This window comes from Haemorhous mexicanus, chromosome 20 (genome assembly GCF_027477595.1).
Source record: "Haemorhous mexicanus isolate bHaeMex1 chromosome 20, bHaeMex1.pri, whole genome shotgun sequence".
NCBI lineage: Eukaryota > Metazoa > Chordata > Aves > Passeriformes > Fringillidae > Haemorhous > Haemorhous mexicanus.
The window spans coordinates 4,564,051-4,581,236 of record NC_082360.1 but is presented as its reverse complement, the minus strand read 5'-3'; the positions used below and the strand labels follow the sequence as shown (position 1 = coordinate 4,581,236).

Sequence of the window (17,186 nt, the reverse complement as noted above, 5' to 3'; positions counted from 1 at the left end):
TACTGATAGTGGGCACAAAGAATGCAGAATTTACAGGCCACGAGGACAGTTGGCAGAACCCCCCAGATAAGGAAGCAACTTATAAAACCAACTCAGCAACTGGGCTGAATCAGCTTTGAGTAACTGTAATTCCAGCAGGGACAGATCCAGGTAACCCTCCAGCCCAAAAGAAGAGAGAGACTGAGCACGTGGACTAATTAGCATGGCTAGTGAGAGAATAATTTCCCAATAGAAGATAGAATAATAATTAATAAGAGAACTATGTAACTTGTAGCAAATTAACACAAATTCCTTTGTTTGCTAAAATGTATAAATAGTAAAAGGTTTGGATAGCTGTCATGGCTTGATTTGTGGAATCCCAAAGAGCACCCAGGCTTGTGCAGCTCTGGAATAAATAATCAATGCCTCTTTTGAGTGTATTGGCTTACATATAATAATAATACATTATATGTACTATTATGCATTATATGTATTATATGTATTATATATATACATATATTATACATTGTATGTATTATATGTATATACAATACATCATAATTGGCTTACTGCACTGGGGGTAACAAATCTGAATTTGTGCACAAGAGATATGGAGGGAGAGCCCAGGAGTTTGAACTCAGGGAGGTGAAATTATAGAAAGTGAGTGTGAATTATGTCAGCCCACCCCTGTCCTGCATCCTTTCTAGGGAGAAAGGTTATCCCACAGGGGAGCTGCTCCCTCCCACAGCACAGGGAGGACGGCCAGGAGTGTCACACACTGGGGGCTCTGTGTCCCCTAAACCACCCCAAGCCAGAGCAGGGAGTGGTTCTCCAGCCCCTGCAGGTTCTCCAGCCCAAGCTCCTGCTGTCCTGCTCCCCTCCAAGGCTCCTGCCACGCTCAGAGACTGGGGTGTGCCCATCCTTCTTCCCCTTGTCAAACCTCCCCGGGCTCCAGAGAGAAGCTCTTTTTTTATTCAACAATGGATTTCACAAACCACCCTGTCCTGCTGCCCCTGGATGTGCCCAAGCTCTGGGTCTGTTTTCCCTGTGTGGCCACAACTGCCTGCCTGTGTTTTGTGGGGGATACCTGATAAAGGGGATTTGAGGGTATAAGAGAGAAGATCCCTGTCCAGGCTCAGCACCCAGCACCTTTTTTGCTTCCTCACACTGGGCTGGTGTGATTGGGAAAGGTCTTTCTCCCTGAACAGCAGATCCATCTCTTTCTTTACAGCATTCCATGGTCTTTCTGCCAGCACTCACCCCTTCATTCGAAGGGCAGCCAGAGTCAGAAGGAACCTCCCCTGGGGAGCAGTTGTGTGTGTTTTGCCCAGTAATGCTGTTTGTTTCCTGAGAACCCACCAAAAAGGCTCCCTCACCCTTTATGGAGCGACAGTCCCTCAGAGCAAAGTGAGATAGATGCACCCACCTCACATGCCAGCTGTGTGTGGTGATAAGGAGTGAATAAATATACAGAAATAAATGCACAGCATTGTGTAAAAAACTGCTGGACCCTGTGCAGCACCACATCCAAGAGGAAGCAGCAGAAAAAAACCAAAACCAAAAAGAATGCTGGTCAAACGTAAAGAGTCCAAGGGGTTATTTTGGGTAAAAGGAAAAAGAAAGGGTAGAAATGCAGCAGTTTGAGCTGATGCCTCAGGTTTTGGCTTTTATATTTTTCAGATTCTATTCTGCTTTAGTGTGTGGGTCTGGGCTTCACATCAGGGGATGGTGAGCTCTGCACAGAGCAGGGAGACAAAACAATTCCTTCTCTAGTTGGGGACCAAGGACAAATGATCCCAATCTCAGGCCCAAGAGCAGAAACAATGCTGGAATGAAGAGAGAAAAACAAGAAGGATGGGACTGGATGGGCTAAAGCTGTAAATGGACAAAAACAAGATTAATGCAGTCAGGAGCCTCAGAGAGGGCTTTGCATTTGATGTGGGAGAGGAGAGAGGCGAGAGTATGGAGGAGTCAGGATTAACTCCAATGTGCAAATGGAGCAGAACTGATCCCAGGGAGAGACCCCGTGCCCAGTCGTGCATTTTGTGACCATTTTGGTTCATCTTGGGTGCAGCCCTGGCTGGGCTCTTGTGCTGCCCAAGGTGCATCCATTGAGGCCTCCTAATAAATCCCTATTTATTTTTTAGCTCTGTCCAGCCTCCGTTCTAGGCCAGCTTCACAAGGCATCAGAGCGTGTGCTTTGCCAGAGAAGGCAAAGCACAGGCGGGGTCGGCGCTGCCAATCCCCGCAGGTCCGGCTGGCTGTTCCCCAGCAGGGTGCGGAGCGGCGGCTCCGGGACAATCCCGGGACAATCTCGCTCGGTTCCCGCCCGCTTCCCGCCGCTGTCCCCGCCGGCGCGGCTCCCCGCGGCCGCGGTGTCGCCCTGCGTGCCCGGGGACACAGCCCCGGCCGGGCAGGAACGCTGAGTCACCTTCTGCTTCCCCCGCAAAGCCGCTTTTTACCCGCCGGAGAAGGGATTTGCATTATCAGCACGGGCACAGAAGGTGGGAAATGCAGCCAGCTGGGGGAAAAGCTCGTAGGGAATAGAAAGACTTCACAATTACAGATTTCCCCAAAGAACTACTATTCATAAAGAAATTGCGAGCCACAAAAAAGAAAAAAAAAAAAAAAAGAGTTTTTTCTTGTAAAGAAGTCTCCATAACATTAACAAGGACTTCTATTCCTAAATGAGCTAAAAAAAAAGACTATTTTGGAAGTGATAAACTGACTAAAATTTTAAGTTTTATTCCTTTACATTATCAGTAAAAAACCAAAAAACTTCTGTTCTCTTCTCTTGTAGAGAGAAGTACTCCAAAAGGTTTTGTTCTAATTCTTATTATGCTTTTTTAAAATTACTATTAATATTTTTTTCTTTATACCCTTTTAAAGTTTTAAACCTGCTTTACCTTTTTTCTAATCCCACCTCACAACAGAAAATGAGTACATTGGTGATTAACCAACACTAAACCCACCACACTCCATACTACATTACCCAAAAACATCTCAAAATTAACAAAACCTCCAATTAGCAAACCAAAACCACTACAGTGCCTAAGGAGCGCATCCTCAGTGCAGTGCAGTGGTAATGAGAGGGTTAACGAGTCCCTTTTAGCGCATTTTCTAAACAAAACTGGTTCCAGTGCTCCGAATTCCAGGATCCCAGCTGGGATCGGAGCCCGGCGCCTCCGGGGTGTGGAGGCTGCGGGGTTCGAGCAACGGCACCGCTCTGTTGTTCAGCAACGCGAGTTTGCACCACCACAGGCATGAGGAAGTGGCACCTGCTGCCGGGGACGTGACAGTCACTCCTCTCCCAGGACAAGGTGTTCAGGGCGTTGGCCACCCAAAATGCCACTGGAAAGAAAAGGGAGCCTGATTAGCAGGGGGGGAAACTGAGGCAGAGAGGGGTTTTGCTTTGCCCGCTCAGGGCTTGGCAGTGAATTGCTGGATAGACCCAGATATCCCCCAGATGCCTATTTCTACTGATTGCCTTTATGGTGGCAAAGGTCATTACACAAAAGTGTGATCTTGACAAGATTTGGAGAAATTCAATTAACAGTAGCTCTTAAAGCAGGGACTTTCTGTCCCCTGCCTTGTGCCTCGGTACTGCTAATCCCAGGAACAGTTCCTGCATTAAAATATAGTGCCATTTTATAAATAATAAACCATTTTATTGAAAAAAAAATTATGCCTGCTCTTGCTTCCAACTGGCAGGGTTTATCCTACCCCTGCAAAAGAGGATAGTGAGGAGGGGACTCTGGGGGTGCAACAGGGCAGCAGCATTCCCGAGCCACAGGAGCTGCCTGAGGATGCAGTGAGGGCAAAAACAAGGTTAATGCAGCCAGGAGCCTCAGAGAGGGCTTTGCATTTGATGTGGGAGAGGAGAGAGATCAGAGTATGGAGGAGTCAGGATTAACATAAATTTACAAACCTTCCATTCTGGGCTGCAGGGCTATCCTGGACTGTGTTCCCCCATGGTGGGACCCAGCAGTCCCCAGGCTGCAGGAACACTTGGGAACACAGTCACTGGTGTTCTCCCCAGACACAGCCTGTTCTGTCTCCCCTCTGGTCAGCTGAACACAAAAAGTCACCAATCTTCAGCCAAATTCACCTTCAGACATAAAACCAATAGCTCTGAGCTGCCTGACAAGCCCCCAGTTTTCCCTTCAGCAGGGAGCCTCTGAGAGAGGGAATGAGTGTGCACAGGCAGGCTATGGGATGCACCCAGGCACATTCCCTTGGCTGTTATGTGCCATGAACTTGAAGGGATGAGACAGGAACCAAATCCACTGCAGGACTTTGCCTCCCTGGTAACGCCTGAGTCCTTCTGACTTTGCTTTGATCCTGACCTGCAGGGTCCAGAGCACTGCCATGTGCCACAGGGATGTGAACTGCTCCCAGAAAACCAGGTCCACTTGGGCTTCAGCAGCTTCCCAGCCATTTCTGTGTGGCCCTGAGGAGGGCCATGCCAGTGCTGCTACTCCAGGGAAGGATGTGGCACGGCTGGAATCGCCCTGAAACAGAGCCTAGCAGGGAAATCCCTCCACAGCCCTCCCTGCTCCTTGCAGGAAGGAGCTCAAGGCAATCAGCCCCTCCAAGGCTGGCCCCAAAAGCCCCTCCAGGCTTTCAACTATCAGACCCAAGCTGTGCTCTCCTTCCCTCTGGCTTTATTTGCAGAGGGAATTAAGGTCCTGCTGGGAAAACCTCCCCTGCGCTCTGATAACTGCCTGCAGAGCCAGCTCAAAACGGCTTTTTGTAAATGAAAGCCCAGGATTAATGAGGTTCCCCTCGTCACTGTTTACTTAGTGCTCTGCCAGAGTGAGGGGAGCAGGATAGAGACCCCCTGCTCTGGGCAAGCCCCTAGGACCACCGAGGAGCTGGCACATATTGGGGACTAGCAAGGTGCTACCCAGCAGCTGGCAGAGCCTCCCTGGAGCAGGAGGTTCCCAGAGGGGTTTGGGATGGGTGGGATGTGTGTGCATGTAGCAGGAGCCTTGGTCTGGGGACAGGGCATCTCCAGGGCACCGTGTTTTGTGAGCTGGGGGCCGGCCTGGGGGATGATGCTCATTTTCTTCCTATGCCACGTTGCTGGGGAAGGAAGGGGGGTGTTTGCCATGCGGGTTGGTGCTGGGCACACATCCCCCACGTGACAGGAACGGGGAGGCCGTGCAGGGCTGCAGCTGGCTGCATCCCCTCGGCAGGAATCCACTCAGGGATGGCAAAGAGCTGCCACTGAGGCTTGGGGTCTGCTCAGGGGTGGAGGTCCAATGAGCCCCGTGCAGAGGGGACTTTCCTTGGTCATCCCTGTCTGCCTGAAGCAGGACAAGGGGCTCCTGCCTCTATCTGCTGCACTCCCAGGGACTGGAGCCACCACAGCCGCCCTGCACAGCTCCGACCTTTGGATGTTTGCACATTCCTGCCTCTTAATGTGTCTCATAACCAAAAGCTGCCAGGATGGAGCATTACTTGCCCCAGCACTTGCCAGGCTGCTCCCTCCCATTCCCCAGCTGAGAACTGGCACTGACCCCATACAGGGTGGAGCATGGGCTCCCCAAAGGAGCAAAACCTGATGCCTCTGGTAGGAGCGAAGACAGCAGCGAGCCCCAAATGCTCCCAGAGCTCCTGGGGCAGGCACAGTCACCTCTCCCAGTCAGGAACAGGGAAAAGGAGCAACCGTTTCAGAGCAGAGCCGCGCTTCCCTCGGCTGCCAGGCTGGCACGTTGCCCACCAGCACAGTGCCAGGCCAAATTCTTTGCAATTTCTAGGTCAACACCCACCTCTTGGAATGCCCTGAGCCCTCCTGCTGCCTGTGCCAGCCTCCAGCCCAGTGGTCTCTGTGCACAGGATAGGAGTATCCCAAAGGATCCACTCCTGCTGCTGCTCATCCTGGCTGGCCCCATCTGTAAGCCCCCAATATTTGTCCCTCATTGCTCTGAACTGAGCCATTCCCCAAACGCTTGGCTCTGCCCACAGCAGCACCCATAGGAGAGCTGTGTCCAGGCAATGCACAGCCTGCAGCCTGCCCCTTTTTGAGGGGTGTAAGACCCATCCCAAGGAGTCAGACACCAAAGGAGTGTGTTTGCTTTGGATTTCTAAAGCCATTTTCTCACTGTCATGATGGCAGTGAAAAAACCCCCACAATCTCAAGACATGGGATGGTCCTAACACTCCAAACCTGGAAATAAATCACCTGGAAAAACAGCCTTTGTAAAGAAATCCCCGTGGCCCCGGCGCTTGTTTGCAAACCGGCCAAGTTTCGTCCGTGGCATGACGTGGCTTCCCAAAGAAGGAGGCAATGCTGGCACGGCTCCGGCAGCTCAGCCCCTCCACTGGGGGCTGCCTGTGTCCCCCCATGCCCACAGGGACCCCCCTGCACGGCATGAGCAGGGCCGGAGGAGCAGGAACCCTGCAGGGCTGCAGCCCCCTACCCGGGCGTGCATCGAGGGGGCGGTGGGGCTGAGGATGAGGAGGAGGAAGGGGCAGCCGAGCGTGTCCATGTGACGGCTCTTACGCAGGGGCTGTTGCATTGTGGCCGCCGGCACTGCCCCCCTCCCCGCCGCAGGGCAAGCCCCGGCCTGCCGGGACATTGTGCCAGCCGGGAACAGCCACTGGCAACGGCCACTGACCCGTCCCGGGGCTCCCTGGGGCGCACAGGGACGCGGGCACCCGAGGGGACTTCTGCTGGATGTGCTCCTCCGTGCCAGAGCGTGCTGAGCCCTACACACCGCACCAGAGCAGGGCTGAAATCGCTGCAGACGTTCTGCCGAGATAATCAGGTTCTGAGCCACACCAGCCCTGCCTCAGTTTCCCCATCAGGGTGCTGAGAGCGATCCTGGCTGTGGGAGTGCCGCAGGTGCAAGGTCACTGCTGGAAGAGCAGGGCAGGGGCTTTGCCCCCCTCTCTGTTCTCAAAGCCAGCTCGCACAGAGGTGTTCACATCCATCCTGATCCCTCCCAGCAGAGCCATCCGAGCCCAGCCGCTGGGCTCAGCACAGCCTGTCTGCAGGTTGCTGTGGCACCTCCAGCCCATCAGGTATAAAACACTAAAAAAATCAGCATGACAGGGCAGGGAGTCCCTGAGCTGTCCCCAAGCCCTGCTGTGTGTGAGTGCCAGGCTGGCCGGATGCCACCTCCATCCCATCCCCGCCAGGGACCTGCTGCCCCAGGTAAATCTCCCTGCCCTAATGTGGTTCCCAAGGGATTTCCCATCCATGTTTGGAAACCTGGTTTTTCCCAAACTTTGGAGGTTTATTCATTGCTATGCAAGGCGAGTCCATTCCCTACCCTCCTCCATCCTGTTTCCCCCTTCTCCCCCCTCACCACTCCAACCATCCCAGCCTAGGATGTTAAAATGGGCTGAATTTTTTTACGATGAGAGGGGAAAAAATTTTTAGTAATCGGGATGAAGAGAGAACCCATGAGCTGTGACCTCCTCCAAATTCAAGGCACCAAATCCACACAAGGAAAACAAAAGGCAGCGAGATTAGCATTTCCAAACAGAGCAGAGATGGCCCCAATCTTTGAGCTGTTTATTCTAGGGTTGATTTTCAATATTTAGGATGATTAGCAAGTGAAAGCCGGCTGTTGCCAGAATGGCTCCATGCCAGCCCCACACTCAATGGAGGGAAAAGAAAGACATGGCAAGAAAGGGAGAGAAAAGAAGGGCTTATGTGTATGTTTTTTCTCCCTCTGTGAACGGGAGATTGGTTTGAGGTGTCAATGTTTGCCCATCAGGGAGGGATGATGGATGAGGGGACGGCTGGGGAAATAGCAGAAATAAATAATAAAGGAATCATTGCCATGTGCTTAAAAACCAGCTGGGGAAGGACCTCACTAGGGCAGCGAACTGAGCTTGCAGAGAGTTTTTGGAGCTGGGTTCTTCCCAGACCCCCTTTGCTGGGTGCTGGTGGATGCCCCAAAACGCAGCCAGCTCTGGAGTGCTCTGGGTTCATTGCTTGCAGCAGGGGGACACTCCCAGCGCGGGGTCCCCAACCTATCACTGCCCCCGTGCCGGGCGAATCGCGGGGCTGGACCGGCCCCAGCCCCGGCTCAACCCCGCTGCCACCGGCAAGCCCGGGCAGGTCCGCGGCTGCCGGGTCCTGACCTCGCTGCTGGCACCGAGCACAGCCGCGCTTTGTGCCCCGCGCCCCTGCAAAGCGATGCCACCACCCGCAGCACCCCCAGCTCCTGCACCTCCTGGCTGCCGCTTGAAAAAACACCACCCCCTCCAAACTATCTCACCGAAAGAAAGGAAAATTCACATCCAAGTCGGTTTGGTTGCTTTCAGCCGCTGAACAAAACGGGGTTGTTTCAGGCCTCGCCTGGTGCCTCCTTTATATTCACCCTTTCTCACTTTAAACCCCTTGGCTGGCTCCAGCAGGCTGGAATATTTTTTCCTGGCAAGGTTTTTTTTTTCTTTTTAAGTCCCCTGGCAGGGTGGGGATACTGGAGGTTTCTCTTTTGCAGGAGGTTTGAAAACAGTACTACGTGTTTATGCCTGGCAAAACAAATCAAAGAAGTGGTCTGAGGGGTGGGGAAGTGCCAGCTTTTTGCAGCCCTGAAGTGCCACCAGTACTGGGGGAGGAAGAAGGGAGCATCTCTTCCAACAGGAGCTGAGAGAAGCCAGGGCAAGGAATTCCTTAATGCCTTCTGGTATTCACGGACCCCAATACCCCAAAGCTGAAAGGAAAGCCCAGATCTGCCTCTAAATTCCCCCCCTCAGACACATCAAAGCTGGTCCTCCAGGGAAAACCCCACCTTTTCCCAAGGTCAGCATCCTGCCTTCCCAGCACAAAGCACACACAGACCAAGACAAGTGTGTGTCTTGAGCCCAGGCCTTATTTTGGGTTGAGATTGGCCGGATTGGGAGCAGCTGTAGCAGCTCTGGGACTGGCTGTTGGGGTGCCTGGTGCTGAGGGAATCCAGTAGATCCCTGGGGAGCTGATAGGGTGCTCCTCATGTGCTTCCCAAGAGAAGGGGGCTGTGTCCTCAGGGCAAGAGGGTTGGGACATGCAGGAGTGGGAGCACCCAAAGCTGGAGCAGCCCCAGGCAGGCTCTGGAGGGGGATCTGTGCACCTCCTCTCCCCACCCTGCACCCAAAAGGACTCTGAAGCCACTTGGGCATCTTGGAGCATCTACAGGGCCAGGTGGAGACATAGCACGAGCAGAGGGACCTGCCAGCCCCAGGAGCTCCCTGCAGGGCCAGGGAAGGTTATTCCCAGGGTTGCAGCAGCTCCCAGGGCTCAGGGCACCAGGCACAGCCAACCTTGTGTCACACAGGTGGTGTGTAACCATTGTTTCACTGAGGTTGGTTCGTGCTTCCGTTTCCCCACAGGGAATTTGCACAGTTGTGCAAGTGGGTGAAAGCTCCTGTGTGCTGGGACTGGGTTTACAAACAGGGCTGGGCTGGGGAAAGGAAACAAGGAGGCAAAAGGGGATTTTTCTTCTCAATTTTTTTTCTTTATTATTTTTTTTTTAAATTTGTAAATAACTTTGCATGAAAAAAAGTTAAATTGCACAAGTATCTCTGTAGTTCTCCAACATAATCCCCAAAGCAGGAAAACAGAAGAAAAACAGCAAGTAAAAAGAAAACACTGTCAATACAAACAACTACACAGACCCCAAAGCCTCTCCTAAGTGCTTTTGTAACCAAAACAGAATCTAAATACAAGCCTAAATTTCTTTTGCCAAGTCTAAGGCACACCACTAAAATTCCAGCTTCTACTTGCTCCTATCTAAGTGCTGCTCCACCTCTCACAGCCTACAGCAAAGCAGAGGCAAAGAATCTGGTTCTTGAGAGCTTCAAGTTTCAGCAGAGTTTGGCTCTGCTCCCAAAATATTTCCAAGTTACCTTGCACCGACCCCGCCACGCTCTGGCTGCACACTGAGCCAAAGGGCCAAAGCTCCTCTTCCTGTGGATCCCAAAGTCCCTTCTGACTGGATGGGACTTCATTCCCACTGCTGGCCCCAGAGACTGTTGCACACAGAGTCTTTGGCCTGAGCTCCTGGATGGAGCCTGGATGTGGATTTCTCTCCTGCTCAGCTCCAGCTGGGAGCGTTCAGTGGCTCCATCACCACCAGCTGGGGGCCAGCCATGGGGTTTTCCTTGCACTCAGAGCCTGATGGAAGAGCTGGAGAAGTGAAGAGCAACAGTCTCAGACCAAAAAAAGCAGAGAGGGGCTATGTCAGTGGGTCAAAGAGAGGGTTCATGGTGCTCCAAACCCTTTGGCAACTGCAGCAAGGGTTTTGGGTACAAAAAATACAAAAGCTGGTTTTGGGAGCATCCCCGACCCTGCTGCTCCTCTCCTGCCAGGGCCAGTTTCTGGATTCTTCACAAAACTTGTTAGTGCAGGAGTCCTCCCTTGTGTGGTCTTGTTTTACAGAACAGTGAGCACAAAACCTTTAAACAGTGAAAATATAAAACAACTCTCAAACTGCATTTTCAGTCTTCCCCTCCCCCCTTAAGAAATTCTAGTGCTAAAAAATATAGATTTCTTTGAATATATAATATATAATAGATTATATAAAAACATCTAAAGAGGCACACTTGCTGAGTTTATAAACCTTTTCTCCTTCCCTAGGCACAAATCAGCTGGGATGTTGAACTTGGAGAATCCAGAAGGGACCTGTATTTTCTTACCAGCTAATTATCACACTGTACCTACCAACTGCACTGAGACAAAAAAAGGCAAGACAGAGAGAAACAAAGAGGTGTGGAAATTGCACTTTAGTCTATCAAATATTAAGCCACCAGGAATCTCATGTCTTAGATGGGATTTCACAGGTAATTTTAGCCCTGATGGAAAAGAACCCATCATAATTCACATTTCTTTTTTAAAAGTAAAATGTAAAAAAATAAGTAGTGTTGACTTTCTTCTCTTGAGAAAACTAGAGACTTCTGAGCTGTCCTTTGGAGACACAGCAGGCAGTTCCTGGGGTGGTAGGTTCTTTCCCTGGTGTTTCTGGAAATAACCTTACAATGAAGCTGGTAAAAGTCACCGTGGGCATCTCTAGGAAATCTTGTCCCTTGTAAGTCCCAGCCTGGGGAGAGCATCCTACAAAAGCCTTACAAGAGGCGTGCCAGGCTGCTCAGGTTGATGACATCTGCCAGCAAAGAGGCATCGATGTCTTCAAACACCTGGTCGATGTTGACACAATTGGAGAGGTAATCATTTGTCCCTTCATCCCAGGGGTGCTCCAAGAAAGTGGTGGCCATGAGGGTTTCATTAAAGTCCAGGCTGTACTGGTTGGATTCGGTTACGACTTGTTCCTGCCCCTGGGGACACTCCACGTGCTGCCCTTGTCCTGTCCAGTCCAGGTCACATGTGACAGGGTTGACGGAAGGTGGGAGCTCCATGTCCACCAGAGTGGAGAAGTCTCCATTGAGGTTGGTGTTAAAGACAGTTTCCCAGTCAAAGACACCTTTCAGGGACCCCAGCTCAGTCTGCTCCTCCTGGGTCATCAGGGCCGAGCTGGGGAGCCGGGACGCCTTGGCTGTGGGCAGGGGCGAGGGCTGCTTGCGCTTCTGCCCCGCTTTGGTACCCACGGGGCTCCAGCTCTGGCTGCTGGTGGTTTCCTCAAACTCTTTGAGCAGCTGCTGCGATGCCATGTTGGCCTCCAGGAGGTTGTTGGAGCTGCAGGAGGAAGAGGCCGGGCTGCCAGCGTGCCGTGCCTCTGTCTGGACTCTCCCGGAGAAGGCCGGGTGGATCTGCACCGGAGACATCCTCCGCTTCTTGTAGGTGCCGTACTTGAGCCGGTTGGCGTAGTAGGGGTCCAGCTTCCAAAACCCACCTTTCCCTGGCTCGTCTTTCTCTCGAGGCACCTTGATGAAGGACTTGTTCAAGGACAGGTTGTGCCGGATGGAGTTCTGAAGCCAAAAGAGAAAGAAACCAAGTCTGAATGCTTGTCTGCTGTGGGACCTGCCTGTGTGTGGAGGCTGGTGGAGGTTGTCAACAAGGACCTTTGGGAAAACAAAGCAGAACTGGCAATATCCAGACATCCAAGGATACATTCCCAGCAGAAAGTCCCTCAAACCCCTGAGTTTTCCCCCCTGAGTCTCCAGCAGTTTTCCTGCCTCCCATCTCATCCAGCCAAAGGTAGCAGGAGCCAAGGGGGTCAAGCTAGGACTTGCCACCCAATGGGAAGCTTTTGGGCAGCTCTCCTTGGCTGGAAATTGGGGCCATGGGGCCTTGAATCATACAGAGCACTGGGAGAAGCTGGCTTGAATTGCCCTAGGCATGAAGCTAGGCTGGAGGAGGTTGGAGCCTCCTTTGTGCCAGGGAAGAAGAGGTGGGTCTCTACACCCATGTGGCCATGGCCCCTTTACAAGGGGCAACACATGGCAGCACTGTGGGGGGATGGCAATCAGGGCCCTGCTGGCATTCCCCAGTTCAACTGTGCCTATTGTTAGTGTTGAGAGGAAAATATGTGGACAAAACATAGGCACCATGCCTTCCCCCAGCCAGGCTGGCACAAATCAGACGGGAGAACACAGAGAGACACGTGGGCTGTTCCACCCTGCATGTCCCCAGAGGTGCCTCCTGGCCCAGGGAAGCTCAGTGTGAAATCACTGCATCTTCATCAGCCACTGCTCAAATAAGCTGAGGGGGGGAAGAAAAGGAGGAGTTTCTGCTCCCGTCAAGCTCTTCTGAAACCCTGAATGTGCCTGGAGTGATGTGAATAATCAGAAAGGAAACTCAGTTATTGGGCAAATAACCCAATGTTGGACTCCACAAAGCCAGGACTATACTAAGAGATTGGACATGGTAGAGGTAGTTTTTTTTTTTAATGTTGCCTGGATATCTTTATGCTTATTCATCCATAATCTGTAGTGCCAAATAGGAAAAACAAGGCTCAATTGCTTAGAGCTGTTGAAAAACATGCACACACACACACACACACACACAACAAAACCCTCCTCTGGGCTGAAGCTCCTTTGGTTTGTTGGCTCCTCTCCAAAGCACTCAGCTCCCACAGGAATATATCCATCTCCCCCCCAGACTATGGGTGGCATGACCTTTCCAGGCTGTCTTCACGTACGGGAATTGGGATAGGGGATGAGAACACAGCCTCGACAAGAAAGAAAAGGAAAAAAAAGAAAGGAAGGGGGAAAAAAAGTAAAAGAAACAAAAGATTAAGAAAAAAGGAAAGAAAAAAAAAAAGGAGAAGAAAGAAGAAGCAAGAACACAGATATTCCCCCACACAATCCAGGCTGTGGTAACTCCAATTTTACTGTGTAATGAAATTTTACAAGGTTCAGAGACTTGAAAGCTGAATTCTCTGCTGCCCATCTCTCCTCCCCATCCCAAACTTCGCTCAGTCCAGGCTGAATTATTACTCAGCCAGTCAACATATTTATCATTCCTGTCTGCAACGGTCCAAGGCACCCCCTGCATCTCTGCAGAGAGGGATTGAAAACCTTCTTTCTTTTTTTAATGAACACATTTAATTAAAAACGTTGTGAATGCCCTGCCATGAAGTGTTCAGGAGAAAGTCAACTCATTGGCACCCAGCTCCTGCTTCCAAATCACTTTCATAGGTCCCCTGAGTGTAAGAGGGGGACCAAGATGGCCCTGGAGGGGGACCAGGAAAGGTTCCCTTCCCCATGATGGCCCTGGAGGGGGACCAGGAAAGGTTCCCTTCCCCATGATGGGCTTCACCTTCTCTCCAGGCAGGAGACCCACCTGCCTGGAGAGAAGGTGAGAAATGCCTGGGCTTTGCAGTGGATTCTCCAGCTCTGCTTGGATGGGCACTACCATCAGGATTAGTGACACACTGTGGATTTGGGATGGCAATAACCCCAGAGGAGGGATGAGCCCCCCCAGGGCCCTCCAGCCCTGCCATATCCTAGAAAACCTCACGTGCCAGAGGTCTCCTTGTGTGACAGAGGAGGGCAGTGAGCCAAGGTGGCTGGGAAAAGCCCTGGGCTTCAGGCTGTCCCCAAAGCTTGTGAGCCTGGGGGCTGTCCCCTCTCCACTGGGGACATGCTCGTGCTAGCTGGGGACAGCAGCCCCAAATTAACCCCTCCTGGGCTTCCCTCTGCAGCTCTCACCAGCTCATCCCAGTGATGGAGCCTCCTTGGCCTGTCCCTGGGGCCAGGAGCTCAGTACTCTGCCCTGCTTAGAAAGCAGCAGCATTTCTGCTCAGAACCTCCCCAGTGGGATATTGTACAACAAGTGGCATCTCCATCCCTCTCCCATGCCTGGTGTTCAGCACCCAGGGACACTCGACCTGGCACGTTCTCCAGGTGTGCTCAACCCTGAGGGACTCGGGGCCCCATGAGAACTCCAGGAATGGAGGGACTGAGAGGCCTTTGTCCTGAAGCCAAGAGGAGTCTCAGCTGCCAGGAGCCCATCAAGTACCTCCCTGCTCCCAAAATGGTCCTGGGCTCTCCCCCAGCATGGCTCCTTCCCTCTGCAACCCCTGTGGCCGTGGCATTTGTGCTTAGCCAAGTTCTTTCCCACTCCAGCCCTTCTCACTGGTGGCTGGTGTCACTCTTTTCCCAGTGGGATCCAGCAGCCCTGCAGGATCTTGTCTTGCAGGGTGGAGGCTGTGGAAAGCCCTGCTCAGCCCTGCAGGGAGAGTGGCCAAGGCTCCACGTCTCCTACCTGCCAGGTGGGATCAGCGTGTCGGAAGTAGCAGAAGTTGTCAGTAATCCACTTGTAGATGGCAGAGAGGGTGATTTTGGGTTTATTGCTGGCTTCCATGGCCATGCAGATGAGGGTGGCATAGGAGTAGGGTGGCTTGACATGAGGGTTGGTCTTGTAGTCGATGTCCCCTGCCAGATGAGGGGGCACAGCCAGGTCGTGGTGCGTGCTGGAGGAGGTGGAGGAGGAGACGGGCGTGCAGGGGGTGTGGCGTGTGCCCTTGCAGGCCGGGTCAGCAGCCAGGGGCGAGCACGGCGACTCAAAATCAACCAGGCTGAACAGACTCTCACTCATGGTGTAACAGTCCTGGGGGTCTGAGCCAGAATATAACTGAGGCAGGCCAGTCTGGGCCACTGTGAAGTCCCTCAGCCACATGAGGTCAGGCAGGCTGTCATCCAGGTCTTCCTCCATGCACTTTAATTTGCCCTTGGCTTTCAGCGCTCGGCCTGGCCACGCCATGCCTCCCTCCGTGCTTCCCAGGCTGCACGTGAAGGGGAGGGAAGGGATGGGGCAGGTCCTGCAATAACAACAGGGACAGGGATGAGGTTCCCAAAGGTGCAGTCTCTCTCTGACAGCCAGGGCCACCCCTGGGTGCTCCTGGAGCTGCTGGGTGAGACCTACCCGTGGAGTGCTCTGCAGGGGACCTGCAACGTCTGCCCCGAGGGGCACCCTTGAACCTCGGGGAAATTCCTTCAAACTCCTCCACCCCAGTGTCACCCACTGACCTGCTGCCCAGCAAGCTCTTGGCTGAACAAAGAATTTTTAAAAATCCCAACAGAAAACCCCTCAAACAACCAAAATCCAGCCCTGCCATCCCACAAAGTGAGGTTGTTTCTTGGGAACACACATCTTTGGATACCTGGCACTCACAGGACTAACTCTCAGCATTCCCTACCAGGACAAAATACTTTAAAATTTCCCCCCTTGCAGCCAACCTCTCTTGGTTTGATGCTAATTCTGCTTTTACTTCCCGTGGTACCCTGAAACAACTCAGGGGTGGTTTGGGGGAACAGGCGTGGTCCCACCCCAAGCACACCCTGAGTCAGAGTGAGACGGCAGCTTCAGACTTTGGGGAGTCCTGTGTCGGGGACATGAATGTTAACCCGAAATCCCGAGTGTTTGGGCCAGGAGAGAGCGCCGGGAGGGCGCGGAACCAGAGCAGCTCCCCCGCGCAGACCCACCGCCCCAAACAGCGGCTTCGGCCGTGCTGCCCTTCCCGTCCCCGCCGCATCCCCTTACCCCGTCCCGGTGCCGGTGTCGCCCCCCGACAGGCAAAGTTCACGACACAGTAAGAAGCTTCTGGAAAAACGGGAGACGAGAGGAAAAAAAAAAAACACCAAAAAAATACAAAAAAAAAAAAAAAAAAAAAAGGGGATGAGGAGTAATAAAAGAAAGGGGGAGAGAGAGGCCCCGTGGGTGCTGGGGTAGCCCGTGCCGGCCGCCTGCGGTGTGCCCGGGCCGGGCCGTGCCCGCCGAGCCGCCGTGAGCCGCGGCCGCCCCGGCGCGGGATTAAGTAGCGGCTCCGGGAGGCTTCGCGCGTTGCCGCGGCGACGCCACGCCCCTTAAACATCCTCCGGGCACGCCATTGGCCAGCGCGTTGCCATGGGGATGGGGGCGGAGCCCAGGGATGCCGCGGGACCCCGCAGCTCGGGCCGAAGGGATGGGGAGGCTCTGGGGTGACTCTGGGGTGACCTTATCGCATCTTTTCCGCTCCTGAAGGGAGCCGTGACAAGGCTGGAGAGGGACTTTGGGCGTGTGGTGAAAGGAAAAAGGAGAATGGCTTCAAATCGAAAGAGTAGGTTTAGGTTGGATTGTAGGGAGAAATTATTGGGAGGGTGGTGGAACAGGTTGCTCAGAGAAGCTGTGGATGGAATAGTTCAAGGCCAGGTTGGATGGGGCTTGGAGCAACCTGGGATGGTGGAAGGTGTCCTTGCCTGTGGTTTGGGGGGGCTTGGAACTGGGTGACCCTTGACGTCTGTTCCAACCCAAACAATTTTGTGATTCTATGCAAACCTGTGTCCTGCCCCTCCAGGGGCACCCCCAGCCATTTTCTTCCTACCTGTGCTCCCATCAAATTTCTTGCTCCTGATGCACCCACAGCAGCGAGGGCAAAGCAGAAGGGGGGCTGGCAGACTCCAAAAATAAAGGATGGAATCTGCCTTCATTTTATTTAAAAAATTACAGCCACAGGCTTCTCTAAGAAATCCCTGCCCCCTAACTGCTGTTCTGAGAGCTTTAACAGAGGCCAGGGAAGGATCTCTTTGAAGGATCTGACCATCTGCAAGCCAATTTCCCCATCTTGTTCAGTCATGTGTTGGACTTGATTACCTCAGAGGCCTTTTCCAATCTGATTGATTCTGATTTTGACCCTGATTCAGCTGAAAGTTGCTTCCCCCCACCATCATCAGCCCCCTTACAGCCCTCCTCACCTTCAAGACTTCAGCTCCCAGCACACGTTTTCTTCCCCACCACTGGAAGATTTCTCTTGCATGAGCTCCCAGCTCTTTGTTGCTCCTCTTCTCCCCAAGGAGAAGTTTCCTCTGGGTGTCCTCATCCATCCCAGCAG

At 52.8% G+C, this 17,186-nt stretch overlaps 1 protein-coding gene across 1 annotated transcript; it reads right to left on the bottom strand.

Annotated features, from left to right (window-relative positions):
- Positions 1–9,418: 9,418 nt before the first annotated feature.
- Positions 9,419–15,126, bottom strand: FOXJ1 (forkhead box J1). Its single transcript, XM_059864336.1, has 2 exons — positions 14,582–15,126; positions 9,419–11,841 (listed from the first exon to the last, which is right to left on the bottom strand). Exons 1-2 carry the CDS (start codon positions 15,077–15,079, stop codon positions 11,041–11,043), a joined length of 1,299 nt encoding a protein of 432 aa, XP_059720319.1. The 5' UTR covers positions 15,080–15,126; the 3' UTR covers positions 9,419–11,040.
- Positions 15,127–17,186: the final 2,060 nt, after the last annotated feature.